Below are 15,858 nucleotides of genomic sequence, written 5' to 3'. Positions count from 1 at the left end.
GAGGGAACTCACCCCATTCCTCCCTCTCCTTCCAGCTTGGCTAAGAGTGGAGAATAACCTGGGAATGTCCTCCCTTTGCCTGTCCCTTCCCATGGGCAGGGGCTCCCTGCAGTCCCAGCCCCACGGGATGCTCCCTCATGGCCAGGGTGAAGGATGCCACTGCAGCGGAACTCTTCACACCCAGGGAAAGCAACACATTTGGACAGGAATGAGAGGAGAGATCTTTTCTTTACCTCATAAATCTTTCAAAGGAGAAAGCAAAAAAAAGAAAATGAAACATAACAGCAAGGAGAAAAAAAAAAAATCATAGCAAGCGAGACTGAGCCTCCAGTTAACATCTGTTGAGAAGACTCTGGCAAGTATTTTCCTTTTTTTTTTAAAGTAAATCTCTTCTAATGAAGAGATGCAGGCTTTGCTGATAAGCTCCCAGGCTCCTGCAGCCATGGCTAATATCAAGATATATGCCAGGAATAGAACAGTCTGCTGCTGGTTTAAATATTTCATTATTTCCTTGCTTTCAGGGGGTACATTTTGCTCTTGTTGCTCACTAATTTTTTTCACCACGTCAATCAAGCAGTTCCATTAAAATTAAGTTCAGTAGATTACCTGGCCGTGATTGATAACAGCACAGGCAATTATAAAATTATGATCAGTTAATTCAATCTAAAACAATGTGCTTATTAACTGTGCTTTGTACATTAATTAATAGCTGTTCATAGAGCAGTGTATAAACAGCACTCATGAAGCCTTGGCATGAGGTTTTTTTGTCATATTAGGAGTGTGCTGGTGAATTATCTCTGTAATTGATTTCCTCTTGCTCCTTTTCTGTTCTCTGGGGGTTTTCCTCTGGAGGAAGGAAGGCTGTCTCCAAAAAAATAAGGATTCTTTCCTGGACACTGCTTTTTATGTGATCCCTCCTGAGAGCAGTACAAATTAAATGGAATTAGAATGCTTTTAAGCCGGGGGAACTCTGTCCTTAAAGGATCTCTGGGCACCTAAAGGGGCTCCAGGAGAGCTGGAGAGAGACTTTGGATAAGGGATGGAGGGACAGGACACAGGGAATGGCTCCCACTGCCAGAGGGCAGGGAAGGATGGGATATTGGGGGAAATCATTCCCTGTGAAGGTGGGAAGGGCCTGGAATGGAATTCCCAGAGCAGCTGTGGCTGCCCCTGGATCCCTGGAAATGTTCAAGGCCAGGCTGGACAGGGCTTGGAGCAGCCTGGGACAGTGGAAGGTGTCCCTGCCCATGGTGCTATTTGGTGTTATTTGGTGTAATTTGGTGTTATTTGGTGCTATTTGGTGTAATTTGGTGTTATTTATTCTCCCCAGGTCTCACCTCTAACCTGCCTACAGCTCTAAATGTCAGAGCCCTCCCAAGGGAGCTCCTGCTCAGCTCAGCCCTTGAGGCTCAGTTGTTTACAGAGCTCCTGGGTGGTGCCTTCAAATTCTGCTTTTACACCTCACTGAATTTCTTTAGAGGAAAACTTTGCAGAAATGACAGGTCTTGGTGCCTTTCTGATTTCAGGCATCTAAAAATCACCATTTCTGCACATTTTGGCCACAAAAATTGATAAAATCTCAACCAAACTCCTTGCCCATGAACCACTTGATTTCTAACATTTTCCCAAGCTTGCCCCAAAGTTTAATGCCTGGGAGTTGTTGTGCAGAATTCACTTGCAGTGTAATAAAAATGTGTTGAACAGATATTAATTAACCCTGCTCAGTTCATTAATTAATGGCAGCATACCTTTTCTCCTGCTTAAAATGCTTTGCCTATTCTTTTCAGCACCCCCTGAATGGGATAAAAAAATCCAAAATGCCTTTCTGTCTCTCTATGACAGTTTATTTTGGGAATGTAAGGCAAGAGGAAAACCAAGCCCTTCCTACAGCTGGTTAAAAAATGGCCAGCCCCTGATGCCAGAGGTAAGAGTCCTGTCTCCTTTGATTTTTCCTCATCTTTTCGTTTGTTTGTTTCATTATTTAGTCATTATATTAATTTCACAATATATTAATTAAGTTTCCAAAAATAGGTAAATATTAATATATCAAAGTAAATATAATAGCACAAACTCTTTGCCACACCGAGCCTCAATTCTTGGACTTCATCCTCATTGGAAATGTATGAAATTGCAGTTCAGAGAGAGAGAAACACCAATTTCTTCATACAAATAATCAAATTGCTTCAAGATATGGCTGTAGGTATGGAAAGGCTTAAAGATATGAATTGGTGAAAGAATCACTAAATACATTTGTAGACATAATCTGCAGCTTGGGGAACTGGTAAGATGCCAAAGGACTGGAAGAGGATTCCAGAACTGGAATTGCAAAATGCTCAGCATTGAATTGCACTTTTCTTCTGTTTCTGTTCCAAATCAGTAGCTGGGTGGACATTTGGTCTCGTGCAGAGTGCTGCTTTCCTGCTGAGTTAATCCTTTACCTTAATTAATCAGTCAGCTCTGAAAATCAGCTAATTTTGAGGGTAATATTTTCTGTGCTTTGTAGCAGGATAATCCAAAGAAAGCCACGTCAAGGTAAAAGGGAGAGCTGGATAAGTGCAAAATGTCACTTAAAAGGACCAAGTGGGAAGGGAGGTTGGAGAGCAGGGGGAGAGGGGAAGTTTGGAGCTCAAACACTTGAGAACCACCTTCAGATCCTTCACCAGCCAGGCCTTTGAGAGCCCAGCTTCCAGGCACAATCCTGCATTCCTTGGGATGCCAGGCTCCATCCATGCTCCAGCCTCCAGCTGGTGGCACCCTCATGGAGGATTTCTGTCATAAGAAGCTCTTTGCATTCTGCTGAGGCCAAGTTTCCCTTTTTTTTTTTGTTTTTTCTTTAAATTTTATGGAGCACCCATCCAGCATCTCTGGAGCACACAATGGCTCATCTGTGAGGCATCTTCACTCGGATGGAAAAAATATTTCTGTGATTAATTCCTGCCTAGCAAGAGCACATACAGGAGAATTTCCAGAACATATGGGCTGAATTAGCACCTGCTGGGCTGCAGAACCAGCATTTATTTGATTTAGTTGTACTTATTTTAAGTCGTTGGAGTGGGGTCCAATCTTCCATATAATTTTCTGCTGGATCAGTCCTAAACAGACCCAACCTGCATCTGGGGAAAATAGCCAGAATTTACCTGGACTGCAATTTTTCTGAACCTGCTCATTGTAGTCATTGTCACCTTTTTCTGAGTGAGATTATCTTGTTTCTCTCTCTTTGAAGGCAGCAATATTTAGAGTCTGTCACTCTTCAATTGCAGCGTTTCAATAAGGAGGAATGAAACGCTCACAGACACATTTTCAACCAGCATTTTCACAGTACTTACAGTGTGCTGTAAATGCAATTCTTCAGGCAACAAAGTGCTGGATGTTATTGCTCAATGGACAGAATGGACACTTTGGAGGGGAAAGTACAAGGGAGATGTAATAAAATATTCAGTTTGTCGCAGCACCCTGTGTGTTGGAATTCTCCCAGGAAGAATAACATCCAGATGCTTTTCACCCCGGGGCTGATTCTGATTGTCTCCTCTTTGTCAAAGCTCTCTGCCTGACCACCTGGCTGCTCACCCCAGCATCCTCCCTGCTCCTGTACATGGTGTGCTTTATTCTTCCCTTTGTCTGCACGGCTCAAAAGGGCCGGCAGAGAACGGCGGGGAATTTGGGATGAGGATGGAACACGAGCCTTGCTTCAGAGAGGGGGTTTTGTATTCAAAGGGTGTTTGTAAAAATAGAATGCATTGAGAGGATAGCAAACAGCCTGGAGGTAAAACTAAGTATGCAAAAGATATCTGTAGTGAGAGCCTCGGAAAAAATTATCAGAGGCTAAGTAATGTAATGTTGTTAATTAGTTTGCCACACACCAGCCTTGCAGCCCCAGGCTGTGCTCTCATCGCATTTCCAAGCTAAACAAGCTTGGGCTGGGTCAGTTCAGGGTTGGGAGAGCTCCAAGGAAAAGCTGGGGTGTTGGAAAACATCTCCTGGATGTGTGTGCTGACCCCAGAACCCCCTGGGCTGGGAAGGGGGGGTCCTGCCCATCCCAGGTGATTTCCCACCTGCAGAGCTGCCCCAGCCCTGGCCCAGCCCAGGGAGGAGCTGGAGCTGCTCAGAGAGCCCAGAGGAGGCTCCAGGATGATGCCAGGGATGGAGCAGCTCTGCTGGGAGGAAAGGCTGGCACAGCTGGGATTGTTCACCTGCACAGGAGAAGCTTTGGGCTGAGCTCAGGGTGGCCTTGCAGGGCCTGAAAGATGGAGACAATTGACAGGGGATGGAGTGATGGGACACAGGGAATGGCTTCAAACTGCCAGAGAGTGGGTTTAGATGGGATTTTGCGAATAAATCCTTCCCTGTGAGGGTTCTGAGGCTGTGGCTGCCCCTGGATCCCTGGCACTGCCCAAGGCCAGGCTGGACACTGGGGCTGGAGCACCTGGGACAGTGGGAGGTGTCCCTGCCATGGCAGGGGGTGGAAGCTTTAAGATCCCTCCAACTCAAGCCATTCTAGGATTCTGTGACAGATGTTCAACACTTCACAAATGCCTTTGAGGTGCTTGTGGCTGTTCATCAAACACTGGAGTGCATCCCCAAACTGTGCACTCCAAACTCCTCCATTCCTGCTCCAGAGGCAGGAGAGCCAGGCTAAATGAGAAGCAGCATCCTCCCCGTGATATCTGCTGTTCCAGCTTGCACTTGGTGATGGGATTTATATTCCCCCTGGGTATCTTCCAAACTCATCTGTTTGGGGGAATGTTTGGGTTTTTTTTCTGCTCCTCAGTGCTCCACTTTGCAGTACAGCTATTATTGTCTCCAGAGGGTAGTAATTGTAAAATCACAAGATATTTAGCTTTAAGTTATGATTGCAGCATGAAACAGGCTTTTTTTCTGTTTTCTAAAGCAAAGCAAGTAAAACTTCTTTTAATACACCAAATTCCAAGCTCTGGTCCAAATATACCCACTGTGCAGCTGCCTCTATTTCAGCAGAATTGCTGAAGAAAGTTGGCGTGTGTAGAAACGCAGGCCTGGAGGAGGCACATGCTCTCCCTGTGCTCTGAGCAGCTGCCTGGGGCTTTCCAAGTGGAATTTAAGTGTTGGCTTTCAGTGGAACTTTTCCAGGGGCTCATTTTTCTTTGGCTCAGGGTGTGATGATGTTCAAAATGTTCCTGTTACTGGAGCGCCTCTCCTGTGGAGCTTTTTTGATCACCTGGGGTTATCACCATCAGATTTATTTGATGGGATGGTGAAATGATGTCCCACCAGCCAGGGATGAGGTGCTGCCTCTCAGGATCCTGAAGATGCTCCAGGTCCCCAGTGTGGAGCATCCCTACAGGGAACTCCTTCTGTGGCCCCTTCATGGAGAAGGATAATGACAGATTCCCAGCTCAGCAGTGCAGGGAAACTCATGGAAAACCTGGACAAACCCACCCAAAGCCACTGCTGCCACATGTGCCTGGATTTCCTGAACAGCTGGAAGAGCTCAGGGGGCTGGAAACACAACCACCACCACACAGAGAGGTGCACATCCCATTTCTGGTGAACCCATCCTCACTGCTCCCAAGAAAACAACATTTCTGCTTCTGAGTCCTGATCAGGTGCATCAGTGAGATACTAAAAAAACCTTTTATTTGTTCACTCATCACCTTTGTCAATGTTTTTCCTTGTTTTTCTCTTATCAGGAAAGAATTCAAATAGAAAATGGGACTCTCCTCATCCCCATGCTGAATCTGTCAGACTCAGGCCTCTATCAGTGCGTGGCAGAAAATAAATATGACACCATTTATGCCAATGCTGAGCTGAGGGTGATCGGTGAGTAAATGTCACTAAAATCTGCAGGTACCAGTAAAAAGGACACTTGTTGAAAAAAAATTGAATTTAAGAAAAGAGGAGATGAAACCTGGCAGTTCAAACCTGATATTTCTTTGCCTTTCGCCCATATGGAAATGTGTTTTTTTTAAGTTTAATTTCATGGCTTGTTTGGGAAAGAATCTAATCCATGTATGATCTTTTTTTATTATCACATATACACCAGTTTAATGAATGCTGTTTCTCGCTTAGTTTGAGTTATTAATGGTTATTCTGCAGGTTTTTAAAGTTATTTCAGAAAGCAGGGGAAATAGTTTTAGCTATAAACAAAGAGCATATGGCAAATATGGACATAAACAAGAAACATGGAACAAGGAATCTCATTAATGACAACCAGAGACAAACATGAATGGAACTTGCTCATATATTGTAAAAGTATTCTGTTCTAGACTTCAGAATATAAAGTTTGCTCAACAGCCAAATATCAGTGAAGCTGGTAAAACACAGACTTCAGGAGTACCCAATGTCTTGTGTTTTCTTCTTGTTCGAGTGAATTTTCTCATACGCTGCTGGAAAAATAAACATCTTTTCAGAAAACAGAGTAGGTCTCTGAAAAGAAAGGCAGAGTAGAACTGTGCTTGTGACAGAATACTCTCTGCAGATGGATATTTGTGGCTGGATCAGGAGTGTGAGGTTTATCCTGCTTGGGAATCTTGTTTTCCATCATGGATAGACCAGTTCTCCCAGTCTCCAGATTTCCTCAGGAAATTTTGTCAGACCACACAGTTCTAGGCGGACAGCTTTAGAAACAGAATTCTTTGGTACTTAGATACATTTTTAATGTTAGATTTAGGTTTACTTTTGAAGAAATCTAAAAACCAAAACAATCATTGAATCTTCTGGCTGAACTCAAAGAGCAGAATTTGGCAAGTCCCTTTAGTAACACCTCTTCTTCCTTCTCTCTCTTTAGCTGCAGCCCCGGATTTTTCCAGAAACCCCGTGAAGAAGCTGTCTGTTGTGCAGGTTGGAGGGCAAGTTACAATCAGTTGTAAGCCCAGTGCTTCTCCCAGAGCTGCTGTTTCCTGGAGAAAGGGCGCGGAGGTTCTGCGCCACAGCAAAAGGTACGGGCAGCAACCAGCGACTGGGCCTCTGAATTTCCTCAGTTTTGACATCATTTAAAGCTGATTGAAGCCCAGCTGGCTCAGGATTGCTCTTGGCAGCTCGTTGATGGAAATGCCAGAGGCCTCTTTGTGTTCAGGGTGTCCCTGGAGCTCTGTGGGTGCAAAGCAGGGTGAGCTCGGGGCCGGAGTGAATCCCTGTGGGTGATGATTTGTGTGTACATCTGTGCTCAGCATCCCTTAATCCATGGCCAGCCACGGGCTGGAGGGAATCAGCTTCACCAGGAGACAGCCAGGGAGGTGGGATGTGCCCCAGGCTGGGGCAGAATTGCTGTGCAGCTCCACAGGCTGTACAATAAGCCCTGGCCTCCCCGGCCTGTCGCTCCTTTCAGGCAGGACTGAGCTGCTGGCCCAGCAGTGACACGGCCTCACCAACTGCCTTGGGTCAGGTGGGCTTTGGTCAGGGCTGATTCCTTATTGCTGAGCTGCCAGCAAGCATCTCCATTATTGTATTTCAGTGCCCTCAGGCACAGGGTGGAAACCCAGGGCACAGGGAATATTTCTGTGTCTGCTCTGGGGTGCCCTGAAGCCCAGGGCAGCACTGACTCTGACCCTCACTCATGGAGAAAGTTTCCCAGACTTCAAGATAGACTGGAACCCACAAAAGTGTGAAATAGGTTATAGAGAGCAGTGTAGGTGGATCACTTGGTGAGAAATTGAGGTTTTGGGATTTTTAGTATGTTGTGGATGGAAGCAAGATGGAGGGCACAGGGCGTTGTCCTGGGTTTCTTCTTCATGCTGCTTCTGCCTTCTTCTCCATGGATTGGGTGGAATTCTGTAATTGGGCAGAAAAGTCTGCATTGGGGGCTCTTTGGGTTAAACGGGAAAATAATCCAGATGTCAGTTCTTAATTGGATAGTTTAGTCTTTTAAGACCTTGTGACAAGAGATTGTTGGCCATTTTGTGCCTTCTAATGAAAAGCTGCCGAACTCATGGATGTTCTTCTGTTTTACTGATAAAACTGGTAAAACTTCTGTCTTACTGATAAGAAATAACAAACACCTGAGTCCAAACATGAACCACCATCTCTAGTCCCTTCAATCCAGATCCAGAGAAACTGATAGCCCAGGGTGGGGTTGTTGGGGTGGACAATCCCCATGGAGTTGGACTCTGTGATCCTTCTGAGCCCTTCCAGCTCAGGCTTCTCCATAATTCTATAATTCCACACTAATGACAATTAAATGGGGGAATGTTAAAATCCAAGGATCTTACTGACAGAACTGAGGGATATTGTATGCAACATACAGGCCTGAGGCTATTTCCATACACAAATGGAGACAGATGGATGAAATGGGCAGCAGTGTCTTCAGAAGTGCTGAGAATGTCTGAGAGTCCTTCTCAGCATCTCTTTCAGCTCACAAATATAACAGCAACCCTCTCTTGTCACCTTCTGTTGTCAGCCTTTGAAATCTATAATCAGTAATTCATGAAGCTCTGGCAGCTGAGCACCAGATTTTCACACAGGACCACTTGCTCAGCGAGGTTACTTTGGGTCACATCAGACTTGAAATGATGATAATTCTCTAAAACATTATCCCAAACTGTGGCACAGAGAATTGTTTCCCTATGCCACGCTGCAGGGATGTACAATAGAGATAAATCACAGGAGTGTTTATGAAAGAAGGTGCAAATCTGAGAATTTTACAGGTGCTGGCAGTGGAACAGAGAAATTTGGGTGAGCAATCCATCCCATGGCCACAGAGAACTTTCCAATGGCTTTTCTCTCCTTTAGTATTGGCCATTTCATTTTCATTTTAACCTCTCACGATGAAAAACACTTTTCTAACCAGTGTTTAAACAAATCTTTATTTGTCTTCTGATTGTATTTTGATTGTATTGCCCATTCCAGAGGCTGAACTAAGTCTGGATCTTGAGGTTCCACTGCTCTGATATTCCCCACCTGATTTACTGATAAAAGAAATATTTACACACTCCTTACAGTATTTACTTGTGCTCCTGTATTAATTTACTAACAAGAATTCTGAGCACACTGTAATTTCTGAGTTTCCCAGAAGGCTCCTGCTGCTGGGCAGGAGCAAATAACAGGAGCAGGATTTACAAAGGAGACAGAGTTTAAACTCTCTGCATGCACATTATTGCCAGTGTGGCCACTGGTGCAAAGTGGGATTTATGAGGCTGTTTGATTATTAAATGACAAACTGGCTAATGCCATGGTTTAAAAAGGATGGGAAATAAATCAGGAGTACAGTGTTAGTCCAGAGATCTCCCTGACAGAAAACAAAATGAAATAAGGGTTTGTATGGCTGTAAAGTACATGGCTAATTAAAGTGCTGGAATTACACATAAAAAGAGGGAACATGGTCTGCCTTTCTCCACAGATATGATTAAACCCTGACAAAGCCTATTTCTGCTCCCATTTTATTGTGCTGCAATTATAACCTTTATGGGCTCTTTTATTGGCCTTTTTTAAAATATTTGGTAGGGTTATAGTTGCTAAAAAAAGGAAAACCCAATCCCTTCCAGTTCTGGCAGCCAAACTGTGATGGGCTCATTCTTAAAAAAGTCAGATCATGCAGCTGCTTTTAAATTATTTAGACAAATTTAATCTTTTGTTAAAGAAATAGTGAAACCAGACCTATTCCACCCAAAGGGGGAAGAATATTCCTTCATTTTCATCTTTTTCCTTTCACTCCTGATAATAGTTTATTCCTGATAGTCCTGAATATGTGGTAACCATTCTCCCTGATCAGCTGAACTCTTGATATCACAGGAGATTACATTAAATTCAGTTTGTAAGTGTGTAAAGAGAAGTGTGCTAAATAGGAGTACTAATTATTAGATTTTCCATATTAATAGATCCACAATGAAATCTTTTTAATTAGGTTTCTTCTGAGTTCTTGAGCTCATTTTCAAGTTTCCAAAGCTGCAGTATTTGGGCCCCTGCTCTCTAAAAAATACCTTAGAATTTTTTGAAGGATAATTTTCTGCATTTCTTGCTGGGGTTCAGCAGTGAAGGCCCTCAGCCCTCAGTCCCCTCTTCAGGGCAGAGTTTTCTCCAGCCCCACTTGTCTTTCCCATCCTTTTTGTGGCTCCATTGCTCAGCTCTTCAGCAGCTTGTCTGCTCTCATTTCTGTAAAACACTTCATTGCACTTGAAGCACACATGTAAGTCCTGCAGAAAATGCCAAAATAATTTTTTTTTTTAACGTTAGATGGTGAAATAAAGCCTGAACATACCAGTACCAGATCTGCTTATTGTTCCTAGCCCTCTCCATTGAGTTTCCCTTCCAAATTTTCAGCAGTAACTCCATTCCACTGTTATTGGCAGGGGTCAGGCCCTGAGTAATGGGATCTATCCATGGTCCACGGTGTTGGCACCTGGGAGAGGGAATTCCAGGTTATCAGCTGCAGGAATCCAAGGGAAATCCCACACCTGGCTCCTCCTGGCTGGTTTTCCCTGCTCCCTCCTCATGTGATATCCACCAGTTCAGCTTCAGGTGCTCTCTTGGGCAATTATCCTCCTTCTTTGGGTCAAAATCTGCAGAAATGGGGTTTGGGGAGCAATGCCACTTCTGTAAGGGACAGCTGCTTGGCCTTTTGGAATAAAGAACTTTTCCTGGCGTGTGCTGGGGGTTTGAGCTCAGTGTAGCAAGGAAACACAACAAAAGCCAAGCTTTGTGCTCCAAACTCCCTTCCCGTGGAGTCTGACACAGATCTCAGCTATTTTCATGTGTGTCACATCCTCAGTGCATGCAACAGGAGTTTTCTTCAGCTCTCTCCTCGCTTCTATCCCCTCGTATCCAACTGAGGAAACAGAAGAAAGGAACAATTCATATATTAAATAAAACAAATTTCCAAGTCTAGACACCGATCTCATCACAAACATCTGCCTTCGTGCCTTCAGTGAATTCAGATCTGGGACTCTCATGGCAAACTTATTTTACAAAAATTCCTTTTGATGGAAGCATTTTGATGGAGGGAAATTGGGCCTGGTTTTGGTTTGCCAGAGAGAGGTGCTATTCCCCCAGCCTGGGCTGAGCATCCCCAAGCCCTGCAGTGAATGCATGGAAACATATGGGACTCACTTCACTCGGAATTTCAATGAGGAGAGCTGAGGGAAAACTGAGAAATGAGGTAGGCTGGAAGAATGCATTAGTCATATACAGCACTTTCCATGCATTAATAATCAGTAATAAGCAAATATTCATAATTTAAATTGTTTTTGGGGGCCTGGGCAAGAAGTGCATTTAGAGATCATAAAATATGCTCAATACTTGTTGGCTCCAAGTCTTGCTTGTAGGACACAGCTCAGTCCCAGCTCTGTGAGGGATGGGAATGGATCCTCTGCCATAAATAGGTGGTGAATGCTGTGTCCTGTGGCCCTCTTGGTTTTGGTGTTTTACGCTCAGGTTATGGCCATTAATCTGAGGAAACATGGGAAAACAATGAGGTGGGAAGCTGCATTTAATAAATTCCATGGAAAGTGAGTGGAGCAGATGCTGTGATGGGTGGGGGAATTATCTGGGAATTGCTGAGTTCCTGGAGTCTCTGGGAATTGCTGAGTTCCTGGAGAGTATCTGGGAATTGCTGAGTTCCTGGAATATCTGGGAATTGCTGAGTTCCTGGAGAGTATCTGGGAATTGCTGAGTTCTTGGTGTATCTGGGAATTGCTGAGTTCCTGGAGTACCTGGGAATTGCTGAGTTCCTGGAGTACCTGGGAATTGCTGAGTTCTTGGTGTGTCTGGGAATTGCTGAATTTCTGGCGTACCTGGGAATTGCTGAGTTCTTGGTGTATCTGGGAATTGCTGAGTTCTTGGTATATCTTGGAATTGCTGAGTTCCTGGATTATCTGGGAATTGCTGAATTCCTGGAGTCTCTGGGAATTGCTGAGTTCCTGGAGAGTATCTGGGAATTGCTGAGTTCCTGAATTATCTGGGAATTGCTGAGTTCCTGGAGCTGCCCCTTGGAGCCCAGGCCCAGGGGTTCTCCTGCTGCCAGGGGACAGCCAGGACCCAGCAGCTTTCCTTAGGATCTGTTCTCCCACCACCCTCTGGGCCACCCCTTGCTTGTGCTTTCCTTCTGCTCCTCCACTGCTCACAGCCAGATTCCAAAATCAGGAGCTTTTTAACACATTTAAACTTTTTTTTTTTCTTTTTTTGTTATTTCGGAAAAAAAGATTGTTTTGTGTCTGTGGAATGAGACAAATTGGAATTAGACCAATTAGAATTAGGAAAATTAGAATTAGACAAACAGGGAGTTAAAAAGTCTGCAGCTCCTCCTGAGGGGCAGCTCCAACCTCTGTTCTCTGGGGCAGGGAATGGCTGGAGCTGTGTTAGGGCAGGTTTAGGTTGGATTTTTAGGAAAGGTTCTTCCTTCAGAGGGTGCTGGCACTGCCCAGGCTCCCCAGGGAATGGGCACAGCCCCAGAACTCCAGGGGATTTAGGAAAACCCTCCCAGGGGTGCCCAGGGTGGGATTTTGGGGTTGGATTCTGATCCTTGTGGGTCCCTCCCAGCTCACCTTGTGCTGTGATTATTGGTAAACAGGAGAAGTCCTCACTCAATGCCCTGATCAAACACAAAATGCATTGTCTGTGAAGCAGCATTTCAGCTCCAGCCAATTTGAGCAGAAATGTGTCAGGACAGTTCAGCAAACTTCAGGGAAACATTTCAATTACCAGAATGTCAATGCTGTTGGTTTAGCTTCAGAATATCTGTTATCCTTAAAAATAAACAAAAAAAAAAAATCTGCTTGGGGAGGAATCAAGACCAAATGGATAGAAAATTCTAAAATTTGCACTAGTCTGCTAACAAAGGAGGAGATTGATGGCACTTGACTATTCTTTAGCTGAAGTCAATATGCAGCCTAAGGGAGTTATTTACTTGTTCTTGGCAGGTGCCTCCCTCTCAAATGAGACACCAAACTTAGATGAGCAAAGCTGAGGGAATGAAATCCATCCACAGTGTCTGAAAAAACCCACAACTGCCTTGAAGTCAAAGCAGATGAGTGGCACAGGCAAAGAGGAGCCAGGCTGCTTAGTGCCACAAGCCACCCTGCTTTCCTCACCCACTGCTTGCACAAAAAGTACCCCAGATATTTGCATGCAGGTGCCCAGTTTCATATAAAATCTATTTTTCTTATGATATTCCAGAACTTACTGTTCTATTCCCAGCTTTCTACAGCAATGCAGTTGGGTGAATAGCACTGGGATATTAATTTTACTATTATTTTAGTTTTTAAGTCTGGTTTTTGAAGCCTGGATTAAGTGTGTCTCTGTTTTTATCCTCCTTGCTTCTCCACCACGAGGAGTTTTGCATAGCTTTGATGAGATGCCTTAACCCTTCTATCTTATCAGTGTCTGTGTGCTTGTAAAGAAGTTCATTTCCTATTTTAGTATTTAAATAGAGCACTTGAAGTGTGGGCACCAGCAATCAGAGCAATTCCAGCTATCTCAGACGCCACTGCTGAAAGTCAACACGAATACAAATTAAGCTTATCTGTTGATGAAATCCCACTTTTGCCTGGAGAACCAATGGGATTGATTCCACCTCTGCTAAATTTGATGAATCACTTCAGCTCCATTCCTTGCTTACAAACAGATTGACAGGAATCAAAAGCACAGATTTTACCTGCCTGTTTCCACTGTTTGGTCTGAAGTTACTCTTTAAGACATGAAAACTCCTACAAAACCCAGGGTTGCTGTTTAGAGGTGTTTTTTATCTCTGAAACCCCAGTGTCACAGCACATTTGGTGCTAACCAGACAAACCCCACCATCACACCATTCCCCAGGGAATGCTGAGAGCTGCAGGAAGTATTTTCTAGCTAAAAATATCCAGTGCTGGCACCACAGTGGTCCTGGTTTCAGACAGAAAAGAGAAGGGAATTGCAGAGAACTGGGAGAGGCAGTTCCAATGCATTTACTGAGGATTTATTTGCTCTCAGCAGGGAAGTTTGTGTGGTTTTTGGGGTTTGTCTGGTTTTGGTGTTGGTTGTAGGCATTTTCCAGTGCCACTGGATCTGGGAGGAAATCACTCATGGCAGCAGCCACAGGAATCACCAGAACTGGCGACTTTGGCAGAAGAGAAGTTTTACAACCAAAGGCTTGTCAGAAAACACCCCAAACTCTCCTGAAGTGCCTTCAGCCTTTCCTTCTTCTCCATCTTTCTGGTTATTTTGTTCTTGTTCCCCACGCTGAGAGCGAAGGCAGGGGAATGGAAAATTTGACTGAAAGATGAGGAGGGAGATAAGGAGAGAAGGAAGAACGAGCACGGGTGATGGGAAGAAAAAAAAGAAATACTTTATTTTTCCTTCTTTATCTTATTTCTCTTTGTTTCTCCCCTTTCTTCTCCCTCTGTTCTGTTTCCATTTGAAGTCAAGGCACTGCAGAGTAACGAGGAGGCAGGAGGGGACCCCCATTGCTACCTGACCCAGGCAGCAGCCAGAAGATACTGGTGCAGGGGAAGACAGGAGAAAAGGGTTTTTCCTTTCTTTTCTCTCTTCTTGGAGAGTTCCACAAGGGAACAGGCCAACAAACCTAATTTCACCCTGTACTGCTGAGTGCTCAGTGCCAGTGTTTAGCACACCAGGTAATGGGAGCGTGGAGGGAGTAAATGAAGCAGATGCTCTCACGTGAAAAAGAGGATTTATTACAGTTCCCCTCTGCAGGACACCTCTCTAATGCAACTTGAAATGGTTCCCTCTCATGTTACAGCAGCCTTGTTAAGGGGAGCCTTTCCAAGGGGCTGTCCTGCATGCTGAGGTGTCCCAGGAAATCTGTTACTCTTCCCTGTCACAAGGAATTGCAATAATCCAACCCCCAGTGACTGTCAGTGCTGTTCCCTCTCCCCCTTCCAGCTCATGTCCTGTCCCTGCTGCATGCACATTTTCTGATGGATGTTCAGGATTCCATCCAAAACCAGATAATCTCATTGGATTTTTTTCTTTTCCACTGAGCAGGCTGGGAATCAAGGTTCCTAATTAGGAGTTTGCAGGAAAAAAAAAATAATGAGAGAATTTTACCTTCTGTGCTTCTCTTCCAATCCAAGTTCTGCTGCAATGCACATTGTTGCTGCTGATGGTATTGCTGCAGCATCCAAAATGCCAGTGTGGGATGGAAAATATGCACCAGATTTGGAAAACCTGCACCAGATTTGGAAAGCATGCTCCAAATTTGGAAAACATGCACCATATTTGGAAAACCTGCACCAAATTTGGAAAGCATGCACCAAATATGGAAAACAGGCTCCAAATTTGGAAAACCTGCACCAAATTTGGAAAGCACGCACCAAATTTGGAGAACCTGCACCAAATTTTGAAAGCATGCACCAAATTTGGAAAACATGCCCCGGATTTGGGAAAAAATGCACCAGATCTGCTGCACAGGCACCAAATCAAGGATTGTGATTCCCAGAGTTCTAAAAGAAAGTGTGACATTGGAGGGAAGAGATCAAGGTGTGTTGGGGAGGTGACATACAGGACATTGATTAATGCAGAATGTCCCAGGTTGGGAGGGATCCTTGAGGAGCATCAAAGCCCAGCTGCTGGCCCTGCACAGGACAACGTGGTGGGCACAGGGACAGGCATGATGGACAAAGAATCTTCCAGGGAGGAATTTCTGGGGCCATTTGGAGCGGGAAGGGTCATGTAGTGAGAGCACTGTTGAAAAGCACCTTGAAGGATCTGTAGGAGGCCACAAACAGCTCTGGTTTGGGATTTTGGGAGACAAACAAGGGTTGCTCTTTCATTGCTTCTTTTCCACAAGAGTTAAACATCTTCCCAGATTTTCACTGAAAGAGAACTCTGGAAAAGGAAAGGAAAAGCTGGAGGGACACACACAAGTGACAGAATGTGACTAACACATCAAAAAGACAGAAACTTTCTGTGCAAGGATGTGGGTCTGGGGCTCCAGTGAACCACACTCTATCCCCA

The 15,858-nt window shown here is 44.6% G+C and overlaps 1 protein-coding gene across 4 annotated transcripts in view; it reads left to right on the top strand.

The window, feature by feature from the left end:
* Positions 1-15,858, top strand: part of LOC139595745 (contactin-6-like) — a 131,987-nt gene that overhangs the window by 89,780 nt on the left and 26,349 nt on the right. For all 4 annotated transcript variants that reach the window (XM_071439318.1, XM_071439316.1, XM_071439317.1 and 1 more), the window contains 3 exons: positions 1,788-1,924; positions 5,667-5,796; positions 6,764-6,914. In XM_071439318.1, the coding sequence (XP_071295419.1) occupies positions 1,788-1,924; positions 5,667-5,796; positions 6,764-6,914 (418 nt within the window). The remainder of the gene's footprint in view (positions 1-1,787; positions 1,925-5,666; positions 5,797-6,763; positions 6,915-15,858) is intronic.

Source organism: Agelaius tricolor, unplaced genomic scaffold (assembly GCF_023055355.1).
Source record: "Agelaius tricolor isolate 1412-34295 unplaced genomic scaffold, bAgeTri1.0.p SCAF_14, whole genome shotgun sequence".
Taxonomy (NCBI): Eukaryota; Metazoa; Chordata; class Aves; order Passeriformes; family Icteridae; genus Agelaius; species Agelaius tricolor.
This window is presented reverse-complemented; position numbering and strand designations above follow the sequence as displayed.